Source organism: Bos mutus, chromosome 5 (assembly GCF_027580195.1).
Source record: "Bos mutus isolate GX-2022 chromosome 5, NWIPB_WYAK_1.1, whole genome shotgun sequence".
Taxonomy (NCBI): Eukaryota; Metazoa; Chordata; class Mammalia; order Artiodactyla; family Bovidae; genus Bos; species Bos mutus.
In genome coordinates, this window is record NC_091621.1 from 66,554,351 (window position 1) to 66,570,343 (window position 15,993).

At 38.1% G+C, this 15,993-nt stretch overlaps 1 protein-coding gene across 5 annotated transcripts in view; it reads left to right on the top strand.

Moving 5' to 3' along the window:
• OSBPL8 (oxysterol binding protein like 8) overlaps positions 1-15,993 on the top strand; it is a 166,853-nt gene that overhangs the window by 79,344 nt on the left and 71,516 nt on the right. For 3 of the 5 annotated variants that reach the window (XM_070370982.1, XM_070370983.1, XM_070370984.1), the window contains one exon: positions 12,720-12,857. In XM_070370982.1, the coding sequence (XP_070227083.1) occupies positions 12,767-12,857 (91 nt within the window). In that variant the 5' untranslated portion in view covers positions 12,720-12,766. Of the gene's footprint in view, positions 1-4,077; positions 4,115-12,719; positions 12,858-15,993 lie in introns of all 5 variants that reach the window. The other 2 variants (XM_070370980.1, XM_070370981.1) reach the window with 1 other exon arrangement.

Sequence of the window (15,993 nt, forward strand, 5' to 3'; positions counted from 1 at the left end):
AATCTCCTGTGATGAAGCCATTCAGATCATATACCCTAACTCTCACACATACCATAATTTATACTATTTCCTTACCAGCCTAAAGCATTCCCTGTACACGTACATGTTCATGCAGGTCTGCATGTCCAGCTGCCTACTTGATATTTTGACTTGGATGTCTGACAGACATTTTAAACTTAACCTGTTCCAAACTGAGAGACAGTTGGCCCTCCATATAAAACTGAGGGTTCTGCATCCATGGATCCAGCCATCTGCAGATGGAAAACATTTGGGGAAAAAAATTCCAGAAAGTCCCAGAATTAAAACTTGAAGTTGCCACATGCTGCTGCTGCTGCTAAGTCGCTTCAGTCATGTCCGACTCTGTGCGACCCCATAGACGGCAGCCCAGCAGGCTCCCCCATCCCTGGGATTCTCCAGGCAAGAACACTGGAGTGGGTTGCCATTTCCTTCTCCAGTGCATGAAAGTGAAAAGTGAAAGTGAAGTCGCTCAGTCGTGTCCGACTCCTAGCGACCCCATGGACTGCAGCCTACCAGGCTCCTCCGTCTGTGGGATTTGTAGCGTTTTCATTGTATTTACTACTATTTACTTAGTATTAACTTTGTACTGGATATTATAAGTAACCTAGAGGTGATATAAAGTATACAGGAGGATGTACATGGGTTATATGCAAATATTGCACCATTTTAAATAAGGGACTTGAGCATCCACAGATTTTGGTATTGCCCTGGGGTGGGGGTGGGGGATATCTTGGAACCAGTTCTCTCTGGATACCAAGGGATGATTGTAGTTACATTTCTCCCTGTAAATGAGCTTGTCTTACTGTCTTTTCCATCTCAGATGACGGCAGTTCCATCCTTCCAGGTGCTCAAAGTCCAACGCTTGACTTCATTTTGATTCCTTTTTTCTTTTACCTCATACTTGGCCTATTTGGAAATTCTGTTGACTTCATCTTCAAAATATATTTAGAATTTAACTACTTCTTGTCCCTCTCACTTTGCCCATCTTGGTCCAAGTTTCCATCATCTCTCCCCTATAATATTGCTGTAACTTCTGAACTGATAATACCCTCATCCCTCTGATCTGTTCTCAACACAGCAGCTGGAGCAGTCCTGTTAAAACGTTCTCATATATGTTACTGCTTTTCTCAGAACCATCCAGTGGCTTCCCAGCTCATCCAGAATAAAACAAAAGTCTTGACTAGGTGCCATAAAGTCCTGCAACTCTTTACTTCTTTGGCTTCATCCACCACTCTCCTGCTTGCATTGTATTCCAGTCCTCTGACCTTTTCGCTGTTCTCCAGACTTGCTCCCATCCAAGTCCTCTGCTCTAATCTTGATCTTCCTGCTCCCTGGAGTACTCTGCTCCTTTATGTCTTTATGGGACGTTTCCTCATTTTATTCAGTTAACTTCGTAGTGAAGCCTCCTTAGGCCACCCTATCTAAAACTTTAACGCCATCTCTCTAACATTTTATATGTCTTCATTTTCTGCTTATTTTTCCTTAGTGTTTATACTATATAATATACAACAAAATTTTACTTGTTTATTATGTTACTGTTTTATCTTTCCCACTAGACGTAACTGCCACAAGGGCAGAATTTTTGTTGTCCACTGCTCTATTCCTCAGTGCCTAAAATGATACCTGTCTGTATAGTAGGTACTGAATGAATATTTGGGTGGGTGGATCCATGGATAGATGATAGATCAATGATAAGAGTAGAGAGTGTTTACTTTGATTTGCCTCAGTCTGCAAAAAATACTGAGTTAATCCAGTAGAATCAGGTTTATATGACACAGATATGCCTGAGCAAATACTGTAGAAAACATACTTTGAAATAAGTTGTTTAGAAGTTGCTTATATGCTAAGGGTTTTTTTCTGCTAGTAAAAATGCAAGGTGTACAGCTGCACAGATGACATAGTGCTTTTAATCAACATAATTTAAGAATTATATACAGCTCTGCAATGAAATTGAACTTAATCTTTTATCCTAAGTAGAAGACCAGCTTGAGAACGTCAAATGTGACTGGCCCTGTGAAATTAAATACTCTTGACTAAGTATATATGGTTAGAACCATTGCTTTCCTTTAGGAAGTTACCTTTAGGAAACCATTGCTTTCCTTTAGGAAGTTACCTAAAGTTTCCTTTAGGTCAGTCTAAGGAAGCTGATAGTTATTTGTATCAATACAGGAGGATTTTTCCAAAGATGCCTGTGAAGCATTTGTAAAGTATGCCATAGTTGTCTCTGTGAGTTTCCTAACCTCCTTCAATTTTCCAAAGTATTGTCTTAGTTATTTATTGGTATGTAACAAATCATCCCTAGGTTAAGTGGTAGAAAACAGGCATTTAATACCTTACAGTTTCTGTGAGTAAGGAATCTGAGAGAATCTGGCTGTCTCTAGTTCAAAACCTTTCATATGGTCAGTGGACTGGGGAAGGAGCTGCTGCTAAGGGTGTCAGGGGAGATGGAAGAGCCACCTTCAGGCTCACTGAAGGCTGGTCGGCAGACCTCAGTTCCTTTCCTTTTTGGGCTTTTCTGCACGATTGCCTCATGACTCAGTGGCTGGTTTTCCCCAAGATGATCTGTCTTGGGGAGAGTGAGAGGAGAGAAAGAGACCCCAAACAAAAGGGAAGTTATAGTCTTGTTACAGTCTAATTTTGGAAATGACATTTTCACTTCTGCCGTATTCTCTTTATTAGAAGCAATTCAGCACATCCAGTGTATGCTCAAAGAGAAGGAATTATACACCAAAAAGTGGGGATCACTAGGGTCATTTTAGAAGTTGCCTGCCACAAATGTTTTAATCTCTTTCCACATGCTTGCTAGCTATAATAACATGGCCATTTCAGTAATAAGGATTTGAGCACAATTACTTCATTGTCCCTAAAACTGTATTTTTTTTTTTTTTTTAGTTTTATCAGTGAAACTGAAATGCGTTTGTAGAAGAATGAGCTTAAAGGGGCAGCTACCGAAAAATAAATAAAGCAAATGCCTTTAGAGGAATTAGAACATAATTTTACGTATTGTGAAATAACCTTCACTTAGGAAGTAACAGGGCCAAGCTTATTTTCCCTCTGGGAAACACAAACCCAAAGCAAACAACTGCAACTTTTTTGAAGGGTGAATGCAAAACCAGTTAAGTAAGACTCCCCATTTCCTTTAAATAAGACCAAACAATAGTGTCATCAGTGGGAATTATTTGTTTTTGTTGTTGCTTTAGTTCTAATACAGATCCATGAAGGGAAGAGAACTAAGGACTCTTTTCCTGCCAAGGGAGACCAAAACACTTGTCTGTGGGTGATGTGTAGTGTCATATTGTTTATTAAAATAGTTACTAGATAAACAGTCAGCAATTTTTCCTGTTTCTTTTGGTTGATTGCAAGTTAATCGTTCAAGAATTTGATCTTCTATCTGCCGGGAGACTAGTAGCTCTAGATGCTATGCTTGATAGTAGTGGGTCCTAGGAAAGTTTTGTCTAACTTAACTTTATTGTTCTTCTCTTTGGTTTTTGCCGCTTTGTTGATGTCTCTATAAAAGCTCTTTGCACAATGCTTGACTTAAGTGCTCAGTAAACTCCTTCTTTCTTTTTGTAGAACAAACAGACTGAATTTCTACATAGTGTTAAGTGTTTTCATGACATGCAGAACTAATATTTAATAGTGCATGAGTGTTATATATTTTTATACCACTTGAATTTAAAGGATGAATAACTTTTGGCTATCCTTTGCATTTCTAAATAATTTTTTAATCACTCCTAACCCATACCTTGAATCGTAATTGGAAGTAATTTTTCACTTGAGTAATTTTCAAAACAAAATACTTGAGTGATTTCATTTTTCTCTTTCTACTTTCATTTTCCAAAATTAGAACAGACATTAGATAATGCCTAAGACAGGGTCTTTTTATGTGTGAAAAAGAAAATTCCTTGCAAATTATGATTATTAGCATGTGCTTTCCACTTATAAACTAATGCTATTTTCCTTGTCCTTTTGTTTCACTGCTGCTTCAATCCTGATACACTTTGCTTCTTCCTGGTTTGGATTCTATTTGTTTGCTGCTCAATTATCCTGCATTAAAAGCTTCTTGGTGATAGCAAAGATGTCCTTGGGCCATCAAGTAAGTAGTTAAAGTTTGAATGGCATATTTGCAGACGTGATAATATTTTGATGTGTACTTATAAAAGGTATATGGTATTTCCGTTTGATTATTGAGTCTTCTACTTTGTTTCCAGGCATTGAAATAGAAAGACTATAAATGGTCAGTCAGTACCCATCTGTTGTCAGTGTCCCTCTGAGATTAATAGTGTTTGTGTACTTACATCTTAATTATCTAAAGATGGATTATTTACTTAGTTATCTAATTGACCATTTATAAATTCATAATTCCTAAATCATGAATTAATGTTTTTTTATAGTATCCTTTCTACAATCATCACAAAGCACAGATCAGACTACTTTGAGGCTGGACAAGGTGTAACAAAGTCACTGCCATATGAAGTGAGAAATACGGTTTTATTTTTGTCAGAACTTTTATGTAATAGATAATCTGGTTATGAAAAAAATTATTTTTACTTTGGTAATTTCATAAGTGAAGCCTGTTTTATCTAGGGATTTAGAAACTACATCCTTTAAATTTATGTTTTAAAAAAATCTGTTTTTGACTAGATATGGTGCTAGCTTTGAGGAATACACAATGAATAAAACATGTGCCTTGGCTTTAAGGATCATTATATACTAGTAGGAGAGTTAGACCTGTGAATACATAATTTTCAAAGCTTTGTGACATATTAAACGTAATGATGTGAATGAAACTTCAGAGATCATTTAAATAAAGCATTAATTTTTGTAGATGAAGAGTCTGAAGCTTAGATCTTAAGTATACCCAAGGAGTTAGAATTGGTTACTCGTTTAGTAGCCATCTTCTGATTTTCAAAAATCAGAATAAAGCTATCATTTCACTGAATTAAGTATAACCAAACAATTAAAATATTGCTGCATTATAAATCAAAGGTTTTAACTTTGTTCAAAACCCACGTGGAAATTATATTGATTCAGGAAGTTTTTGTATTTATTCCTAAATAATTGTGTGACTGCTGCAAGTCAGTTGACTGCTTTGGGGCTCGTTTTCCTCGCTGGTTGAAGAAGGGGACCCAGCGAGATAATGGCAAAGTGCTTCGGTCTAGATCAGTCCCTGTTTGTCTCTGATAATGGATATAGTACGTTTATAATTCTGTTTTCTAAAGAGAGAGGTAATTTAAAGTAATATGCTAAAATTCCATTTTTATTCTAATTGTAACAATTCATAGTATTGAGTAGTTCATGGCATTATTAGAGTAGTAAAATTTTAAAGTAGACCCTTCGCTGTTCACCTAAAACTACCACAGCATTAATCGGCTATCCCCCAATACATAACAAAAAATTAAAACAAGTTTTTTGAAGTAGAAAAAGTATACGCATCCCAAAACGTTTTCGTTTTCTTGTTCAGCCTTACTTATGATACCTGGTAGATATTTTTAATGCATTTTTCAGTTACTTTAATTACCTCATGTATTTAGATGTTGACTCACGTGAACTTATTGTCACTGCTGAACTTTAGAAATAGAATTGCATTTTTAATATCAGTTGAAGTGGTTCTTCTTAGGACCTGGGTTTTATAAATGGGGGTCTTTAATTTCTACTTGAAATAGAAGACATTCATTATAGTTATATATTTTAAGCACATATGAATTAAAATATATAACATATATTAGAGGTGAGTTTATATTGTAATTTACATATTAGAGTTTGTATTGTACTCTGCCAACTATTAGAAGACTGTGGCTGTGTTATTTACTATAGACCATATATCATTTTGAGTGAAATGTAATTCTATTTAGTTCTTCATTAGGATCTATGCTATTCAGTGAAAAAACTATAAAGATACATAGCAACATATTTAAATTACTAATGTATTTGAGAAAAGGTATACCATCTTCTCTGTAAGGGCATATTTAGGATTTCTTCTAAGGGATTATTTATGACTTTAAAAGACTTAACTTCTTTTTAGTAGTTTTTACTTAGATTAAGGGCAAGAACCAGACTTTGAAGCTGGTAAAATTCTCCTGACTTTGTACTGATGAGTTAAATTCAGAAAGTAAAAGAATGGTTGTTACAGAATCATATCCTCCTTAAAAGTTACAGCTGATTTGTTAATTATATTACTATGGATGATTCCAGTGTGATTAATTTCTATCTTAATATGACATTCAGCAAAGTAGGCTGCTTTGCTTTGCTTGCTTTGCTTTGCTTTCCTTTCATTACGAAGCGGAACCAGAAGAAGGCACTGTCATGCTGTCTTTAGACAGGGAGGCTGGTGGTTACATCGCCAGAGACTGTTTTGGAATCCTGTAGTGATTCATTGGTCAAATATTGATCCAGGCATTTAGCAAGTATTTATTGTCAGTTTTATGCCAAAGAATACAAATGAAAAAAAAAGTCACTGTCTTTCCTGAGTTTATACACAAATATTCTACTAGTGTGCAAATGATGCAGGGCATCAAAATGATTTTTATATTATGCAAATTTTCTGTATAGTTAATGTTTGTGAATGATGTAAGAAAAAACAAATAGAAAAATAGGCTTCCTGGTTTTTATAAGGAAATATACTCCATATGTTGCTATTTCTACAACTCCTCTCATTTCAACGTTATCAAAATTATAAACAGTAATACCTTAGTAAGGAGTTAGCAAGAGGTAATAGAACTAAATTTGCACTTGTATTTCTTTTTTTATATAGTCAAGTTATTTAAGACTTATTTACGTGTGTCTTTCTGATGAAATACTAAAGCACGCTTTAATTCTGTTAGCTGTTCTGATAATGTATTTTATATATATTTATCTATTTATCTGCACCGAGTCTTAGCTGAGGCATGCAAGCTCTTAGTTGCTTGCATGTGGGATCTAGTTTTCTAGGATTGACCCTGGGCCCCTGCTTTGGGAGTGTGGAGTCCTAGCCCCTGGGCCAGCAGGGAAGTCCCTTTATAATGTATTTGAAGTAGCCTTAAATGTACTAATACTACAAAAGATTATATGAAGCATATGAAAATTATGAAGTATATTCATACAGTGAGTACATAGTGAACCCACCACTGACTTAAGAACTTGAATCTCTCACGGCTGTGCCTGTCCTCCCAGGGGTGATGGTTAATTCATTTTTGCTGTTTTTGTTTATTCGTTGCTTTTTCAAAAATATATTTTTTGGTTATTTTTAGGTCACATATGTATCACTAAATTTTACTAGGGTTTTAATTTTACAAGAATGGCGTCACGCTCTATGTCATCTTCTAGGACTTGTTTTTTGTAGTTAACGTTGTGTTTCTAAGTTTGAGCCATGTTACTGGGTATAGATAAGACCATCTGCTTTTACTGCTACATACTATTCCATTATATTCGTATACCTCAATATATGAATCCATATTGTTTTCAGTTTATGAATATTTATTTTGATTTTTGCTATTATGAACAGTGTTGCTATGAACATTTTTATCCTTGTCTTTTGGTATACACATTCCAGGTATAAAGCTAAAAGTGGAATTTTTGGACCCATAGAATATGCTAAACTTCAATGTTATAAGACCTAAGTGGTTTTCCAAAGTGCTTGTGTCAGTTCATACTCTATCATCAGCAATGCGTATGTTGGCTCGCTGACCATATCCTTACCATCATTGGATAGTATCAGACTTACTAATTTTTTTCAGTTTTACTGAGTATAAAATATTTATTTCATTGTGATCTTGATTTGTTTTTTTCCCTTATTACTAAGGAGGATCAAAATCTTTTTGTACATTTATGGGCCGTTTGCATTTCTTCTTCCATGAACTAATTGTTCATGTTTTCCTACCATTTTTCTTTAATTAAAAACATTAATAGATGTTTAATTGACATACAACATTGTATTAGTTTCCAGTGTGTGACATAATGATTCCATATTTGTATATACTATGAAGTGATAATCACAGTAAATTTACTTAGCATCCATCGCCATAGATTGTTACAGAGTTTTTTTTCTTATAATGACAGCTTTTAAAACGTACTCTCGTAATAGCCTATAATGGAGAAGAATCTGAAAAAGAATATAGGTAGATATATAACTGAGTCACTTTGCTGTACACCCGAAACATTATAAGCTATGGTTCAGTTACCAGCTGAGCCACAAGGGAAGCTTCTCTGGTAGCTCAGCTGGTAAAGAATCCACCTACAATGCAGGAGACCCCAGTTCAGTTCCTGGGTTAGGAAGATCTGCTGTAGAAGGGATAGACTACCCACTCTAGGGATATGCTACCCAGGCCAGTATTCTTGGGCTTCCCTGGTGGCTCAGCTGGTAAAGAATCCGCCTGCAATGTGGGAGACCTGGCTTTGCTCTGTGGATTGGGATGGTCCCCCAGAGAAGGGAAAGGTTACCTACCCACGCCAGTATTCTGGCCTGGAGGATTCCCAGGACTGTATAGTCGAACACAAACTGAGTGACTTGCACTCTCACACTTCAATTAAAAAAAAAGATTTACTATCTTAGCACATTTCATATATGCAGTACAGTATGAACTCTAGTTGCCATGCAGTACATTACATCCACATGACTTCTTTATTTCATAACTGGGAGTTTGTACTTTTTGACCCATTTTGCACAACCACAACCCCATCCCCCTCTCTGGCAAACCACCAGTTTGTTCTCTGTATCTGTGAGCTCAGTTTTATGTCTGAGTTGCATTCCATTGACTATATATACACCGCATTGTCTTCACCCGTCCTTCCATTGAGGGATAGTTAGGCTGTCTCCATATCTTGGCAGTTGTAAATAATGCTGCAATGAACATGGACTGCGTGTATCTTTTTCAAATTAGGGTTCTCATTTCATTTGGATAAATACCCAGAAGTAGAACTGGTGGATCATATGGTAGTTTTAGGTTTACTTTTTGAGGAACCTCCATGCTGTTTTCCATAATGACTGTACCAGTTTACATTCCCACCAACAGTGCTCAAGGGCTGCCTTATCGCTGCATCCTCATCAATACTTATTATTTCTTATCTTTTTAATAATAGCAATTTTACCAGGTGGGAAGTGATACTTCACTGTGCTTTTGATTTGCATTTCTCTGATGAATCGTAATGTTGATCATCCTTTCATGTATACTTTGACTATTGAGCTATAAGAGTTCTTTATGTGTTTTGGATATTAACCCCTTATCAGATATACTATTTGCAAGCATTTTATGCCATTCATTGTATTGATGGTTTCCTTTGCTGTGCAGAAATGTTTTAGTCTGACGTAGTTTCAGTTCTTTATTTTTGCCTTTATTGTCTTTTGGTGTCAAATCTAAAAGAATCATTGCCAAGACTGATGTCAAGGAGCTCACCTCTAGTTTTCTTCTAGGAATTTTATATTTTCAGGTCTTAAGCCATTTTGAGTTAATTTTTTTGTAACAGTAAGATAGAGGTCCAGTTTGTTTCTCTTGTGTGTGGCTGTCCAGGCTTCCCAACAGTATTTATGAAAGAGACTGGCCTTTTCCCTGTTGTATGTTTTTGGCTCCTTTGTCAGAAACTAATTGACCATATACATATAGGTTTATTTCTGGGCTCTCAGTTCTGTACCATTGATCTATGTGCCTTTTTATGCAAGTGCCACGGAGTTCTGATTACCATAGCTTTGTAATATAATTTGAGATCAGGAAGTATGATGCCTCTGGTTCTGTTCTTCAAGATTGCTTTGGCTATTTGGGGTCTTTTGTGATTCCATGCAAGTGTTAGAATTGTTTTTTCTGTTTTTGTTAAAAAAAAAAATTGCCATTGGAATCTTGAGAGGGATTGCACTGCTTTGGGAGGTGTAGACATTTCAGTGTTGCTCCTCCGGTCCATCATGTAGTGCACCTCTCCATCTGTATCTGTGCTCTTCAGTGTCTTTCCTCGGGTCTTACAGTTTTCAGTGTACAGGTCTTTCACCTCCTTGGTTAAATTTATTCTTAGGCATTCTTTTTGATGCATTCCTTTACCCTTGTGTTTCTTTTACCTTTTTGATCCTTCTCTAATTGATTTACAGGAATTTTTTTCAACATATTTTGAATTCCAACTCTTCGTTAATTATATGTGTTACAAATCTCTTGGTTTCCCCTCCCCCAATTTCTTTTTATCTTTTGATTAGGTTAATTCTTAATCCCCACCCCCACCTTGCGCTTTCTTTATTGGTGAGTGTTTCGTGTGTCTTTTTAAGGGAATCATTGCCTACCCCAAATTTATATTCTCTTAAAAGTTTTCAAGTTTTACTTCTTTGCATTCATGGTTTCAAAGATTGCTCAGGCTTCTGTACAGACAATGAACTCTACACAAGCAAGGAGCAAGATGATACAGGTAGAAACTAGGTAGAAATATGCTGCTGTGATCCGTGGAAAGGTAATGGTGTCTTGGAACAGGGTAGTGGTTGTGGAAGTGCAGAGAAGTAGGAGGATCCCAGATAAATTTTGAAGATAAAGATATCACAGATTGATGGAGTATGAAATGTGAGAGAAAGAGAAAAATCAAAGAATACGTCTAAAGTTTTTGGCCTGAGAAACTGGAAGAGGAGAATAGTGATTCCATTAACAGATGCTACTGCTGCTACTGCTAAGTCACTTCAGTCGTGTCCGACTCTGTGCGACCCTATAGATGGCAGCCCACCAGGCTCCCCCGTCCCTGGGATTCTCCAAGCAAGAACACTGGAGTGGGTTGCCATTTCCTTCTCCAATGCATGAAAGTGAAAAGTGAAAGCGAAGTTGCTCAGTCGTGTCCGACCCTCAGCGACCCCACTAACTGCAGCCCACCAGGCTCCTCTGTCCATGGGATTTTCCAGGCAGGAGTACTGGAGTGAGGTGCCATTGCCTTCTCCAAACAGATGGGAGAGAGGCAAATCTGGAGGATAAACAAAATAAAGACTGTTGTGGATAAATTTGAGATGTCTGTTAAGTAATACAGGCAGGCAACTGATGTGTGAGTTTTTGATTTTAGGAGGAGATAAAAATTTAGTAGTCATCAGTATAGGATGCTTTTTTATTGATTTGATGGGAAAATAAATTCTTTGTAACTTTACTTGGATGATAAGTGAGAGTATTTTTGAATTTTTACTTTAAAATTTAAGGAGCTAAAATATAATTTTGAAAACTTTAGCACCATCAAAAGTACATTAATGATTATGTTAAAGGTAATTTCTGTTTAAAATGTTAAAGAAGCAATTTTCCTTGAAAGATATGGTGATTAAAAATATCAGCCTAAGTTCTGCTTAAATTTGAAATTACATCTAGATTGAAGACAGAATCATTCTCTCTCAAGATAAAGCTTAAGGTTTCTGTAGACTGAAAGCACAGTTACATAAAAATCGAAGAATGGAGATCCTGGGGCACTGTGGACTTGCTCACAATTTGTCCTGCTCCTTCAATCAGTATTTTTTCTTTTCTGTCCTCTCTGGAACTGGGCATTGCTTTCCTCTATCAGTAGCTTGGTCAGACGGGTGACTAGAAGCCCTAAACACTATTTAGATTTATCATTGAGGCAGCAGGCTCTTAAGAAACCAGACTTTGAACCAAATGGTCCTTTGTTAGAATATTACCAGTATTAGTTTTAGGCAAGGCAATCTCTGAACCTCCAAGTTTCCCCAACTTTAAAATAAGAATCACACCTACTTTCCATGAAAGTTGGAAATTAGAAATTCTAGCACATATGAAATACTATTTTGTGGCTCAGCTGGTAAAGAATTCACCTGCAATGCAGGAGACTGCCTGCAGCACAGGAGACCTGGGTTCGGTCCCTGGGTCAGGAGATCCCCTGGCGTAGGGAATGGCACCCGCTCCAGTATTCCTGCCTGGGAAATCCCGTCGACGGAGGAGCCTGGCGGGCCACAGTCCACGTGGTCAGAGTTCACGCAGTCCAGGCCAGTCACAGAGAGCTCGACACAACTTAGTGACTAACCCACCACCACCACGCCATTTTATGCTGCTGTAAACTGGAATGTTTCCTCATTACCAGTGAGGTCGACTGTCTTTTCATATGTTTGTTGACCATTTGTATGTCTTCTGCATTGTCTTTTGCTTATTGCTTTGTTGGCAAATATATAGAGTCAGTAACACAATGAAAGGTTGATAGTAAACCTTGGAGGACCTTTCATTATCAGAATATGTGTTTTCATTTTTATGAGGTGTGTAATTTGACGCATGACTATAAACTCCTCTTGAATTGATAGCAAACTAAAAATAAAACATTTATTAATTATTTATTAAAGTAATTTAATTTATTAAAGTATTATTAGAGTATTGAGTTGACTAAATGAATATAACCATTGAGGCCATGTCAATCACAGTTCTGCTGCTACTGCTAAGTCACTTCAGTCGTGTCTGACTCTGTGTGACCCCATAGACGGCAGCCCACTAGGCTTCCCTGTCCCTGGGATTCTCCAGGCAAGAACATTGGAGTGGGTTGCCATTTCCTTCTCCAATGCAGGAAAGTGAAAAGTGAAAGTGAAGTTGCTTAGTCGTGTCCGACTCTAGCGACCCCATGGACTGCAGCCTACCAGGCTCCTCCATCCATGGGATTTTCTAGGCAAAAGTACTGGAGTAGGGTGCCATTGCCTTCTCCGAATCACAGTTCTAGTCCATGTTATTAACTATGCTGTTATGTAAATCTGTGACTTAAGTACTAATTTCTTTTTCCCTTCTTTCCTTGAGCTGTGGTAGCAAACAGTGACGATACTCAACACCTGACACCAGGAAGGATGAGTCAGCGCCAAGGGAAAGAGGCTTTTCCAACGCCAACCAAAGATTTGTATCAGCCATCTTTCAGTCCAGCAAGTCCTCATACCCCGGGTACGGAGTTGTACTTTTAATGTTTTTTGTTGTTACTGATGGTGGGCTCTGTGTGTATGGATTGTTTTGTTTTTTAGGCAGGTCTGTCCTTTGCTGGTGTATCATGATTTTTCTTTTTGACTATTTGGTTTTATAGAGGTTTATGTTTGTTTTGTTTTGGTCATCCATAATACACTTCAAATGAGTGCATTTTCCTTTGGAGTACTTTTTAATTCTCTTTACATTCTCTAAAATATTTGGTTAGTTATACCATTCTTTTAATTCAGTGATTTTCAAACTTTTGGTCTCAGGACTCCTTTAATACTGTCAAAAATTACTGAAGACCCCAAATAATTTTTATGTGGATTAATTAACCTGTTGATACATACTGTACTGCATATTAAAACTGAAACTTTAAAAAAATGTTTACTTTGTTTTTTGAATTGATGTATAGTTGATGTACTTATCAGCTATATGCATGTGGACTTCCCTGGTGGCTTAGTGGGTAAATAGTCTGTCTGCAGTATGGGAGAGCCGTGTTCAGTCCCTGGCTTGGGAAGATCCCTGGAGAAAGAAATGGCAACTCCCTCCAGTATTTTTGCCTGGAGAATCCCATTGACAGAGGAGCCTGGTTGGCTACAGTCCATGGGGTCGCAAAGAATCAGACACGACTGAGTGACTGACACTTTCTACACTTGATATACATATGTATGTTACAGGTGTAAGTATCAGCTCAGTTCAGTCGCTCAGTCGTGTCTGACTCTTTGCGACCCCATGAATCGCAGCACGCCAGGTCTCCCTGTCCATCACCAACTCCCGGAGTTTACCCAAACTCATGTGCATCAAGTTGGTGATGCCATCCAGCCATCATATCTTCTGTTGTCCCCTTCTCCTGCTGCCCCCAATCTCTCCCAGCATCAGGGTCTTTTCCAATGAGTCAGCTCTTCGCATGAGGTGACCAAAGTATTGGAGTTTCAGCCTCAGCATCAGTCCTTCCAATGAATACCCAGGACTGATCTCCTTTAGGATGGACTGGTTGGATCTCCTTGCAGTCCAAGGGACTCTCAAGAGTCTTCTCCAACAACACAGTTAAAAACCATCAATTCTTCGGTGCTCAGCTTTCTTCACAGTCCAACTCTCACATCCATTCATGACCACTGGAAAAACCATAGCCTTGACTAGACGGATCTTTGTTGGCAAAATAATGTCTCTGCTTTTTAATATGCTATATCTAGGTTGGTCATAACTTTCCTTCCAAGGAGTAAGCATCTTTTAATTTCATGGCTGCAATCACCATCTGCAGTGATTTTGGAGCCCAGAAAAATAAAGTCAGCCACTGTTTCCACTGTGTCCCCATCTATTTGCCATGAAGTGATGGGACCGGATGCCCTGATCTTAGTTTTCTGAATGTTGAGCTTTAAGCCAACTTTTCCACTCTCCTCTTTCACTTTCATCAAGAGGTTTTTTAGTTCCTCTTCACTTTCTGCCATAAGGGTGGTGTCATCTGCATATCTGAGGTGATTGAGATTTCTCCCGGCAATCTTGCTTCCAGCTTGTGCTTCTTCGAGCCCAGCGTTTCTCATGATGTACTCTGCATAGAAGTTAAATAAGCAGGATGTCAGTATACAGCTTTGACGTACTCCTTTTCCTATTTGGAACCAGTCTGTTTTTCCATGTCCAGTTCTAACTGTTGCTTCCTGACCTGCATATAAGTTTCTCAAGAGGCAGATCAGGTGGTCTGGTATTCCCATCTCTTTCAGAATTTTCCACAGTTTGTTGTGATCCACACAGTCAAAGGCTTTGGCATAGTCAATAAAGCAGAAATAGATGTTTTTCTGGAACTCTCTTGCCTTTTCCATGATCCAGCGGATCTTGGCAATTTGATCTCTGGTTCCTCTGCCTTTTCTAAAACCAGCTTAAACATCTGGAAGTTCACAGTTCACGCATTGCTGAAGCCTGGCTTGGAGAATTTTGAGCATTACTTTACTAGCATGTGAGATGAGTGCAATTGTGTGATAGTTTAGTGATTCACAATTTTTAAGGATTATACTCCTTTTATGTGCTGTGCTGTGCTTAGTCACTCAGTCACACTCTTTGTGACCCCATGGATTGTAGCCTGCCAGACTTCTCTGTCCATGGAGATTCTCCAGGCAAGAATACTGGAGTGGGTTGCCATGCCCCCCTCCAGGGTATCTTCCCAACCCAGGGATCGAACTCCCACATTGCAGGTGAATTGTTTACCATTTGAGCCACCAGAGAAGCCCAGGAATACTGGAGTAGGTAGCCTGTCCCACTTGAGGAATCTTCCTGACTCAGGAATTGAACTGGGGTCTCCTGCATTGCAGGTGGATTCTTTACCAGCTGATCTGCCAGTGAAACCCATACTCCACTTATAGTTATTATAAAATATCAGTTACATTCTCTGTGTTGTATAATATAGCCTTGTAGCTTATTTTATACATAATAATTTATTTAAAATGTTTACCCTTAATTCATTTCAAATTATAATAATAAACCTATTATAGGCTAATATGAATCACATATTTTTATGAACAATAACTGACTCCCCTCCCCACCAAAGAAGAGTTGAGTGAGAATGAGAAGAGTGGTATTCTTTTCCTTCAAGGTCCCACAGCCTTGCCCCTGTTGTCATTTTGGGCTGGATAATTCTTTGTTGAGGGGAGCTATCCTGTGCATTGCAGGGTATTTAGCAGCATCCTTGACCTCAATGCGCTAGATGCCAATAGCAGTTTTCCTGGATGTGACAACTAGAATTAGCCCTGAAGTGAAGTGAAGTCGCTCAGTCGTGTCTGACTCTTTGCGACCTCATGGACTGTAGCCTACTAGGCTCCTCCATCCATGGGATTTTCCAGGCAAGAGTGCTGGAGTGGGGTGCCATCTTGACAAATATCCCTTGTGGGACAAAATTGTCTCTGGCTGAGAACTACTGTTTTACATTTTTTGCAAATCTTTCTAATTTATGTCTAGCTTTATCAAGGATATTTGTCAGTGAAACCGACCTTCTTTCACTGCAAGTGCATTGCAGTGAAGAAGTCAGTGACTACTACTACGGTCGGATGCCTCTGCTTTGATATGGGCCAAGGTGCCAGTGGTCTCATCTAGCATTGCTTTTGCATGACTAGTGAAAACGTCAGCA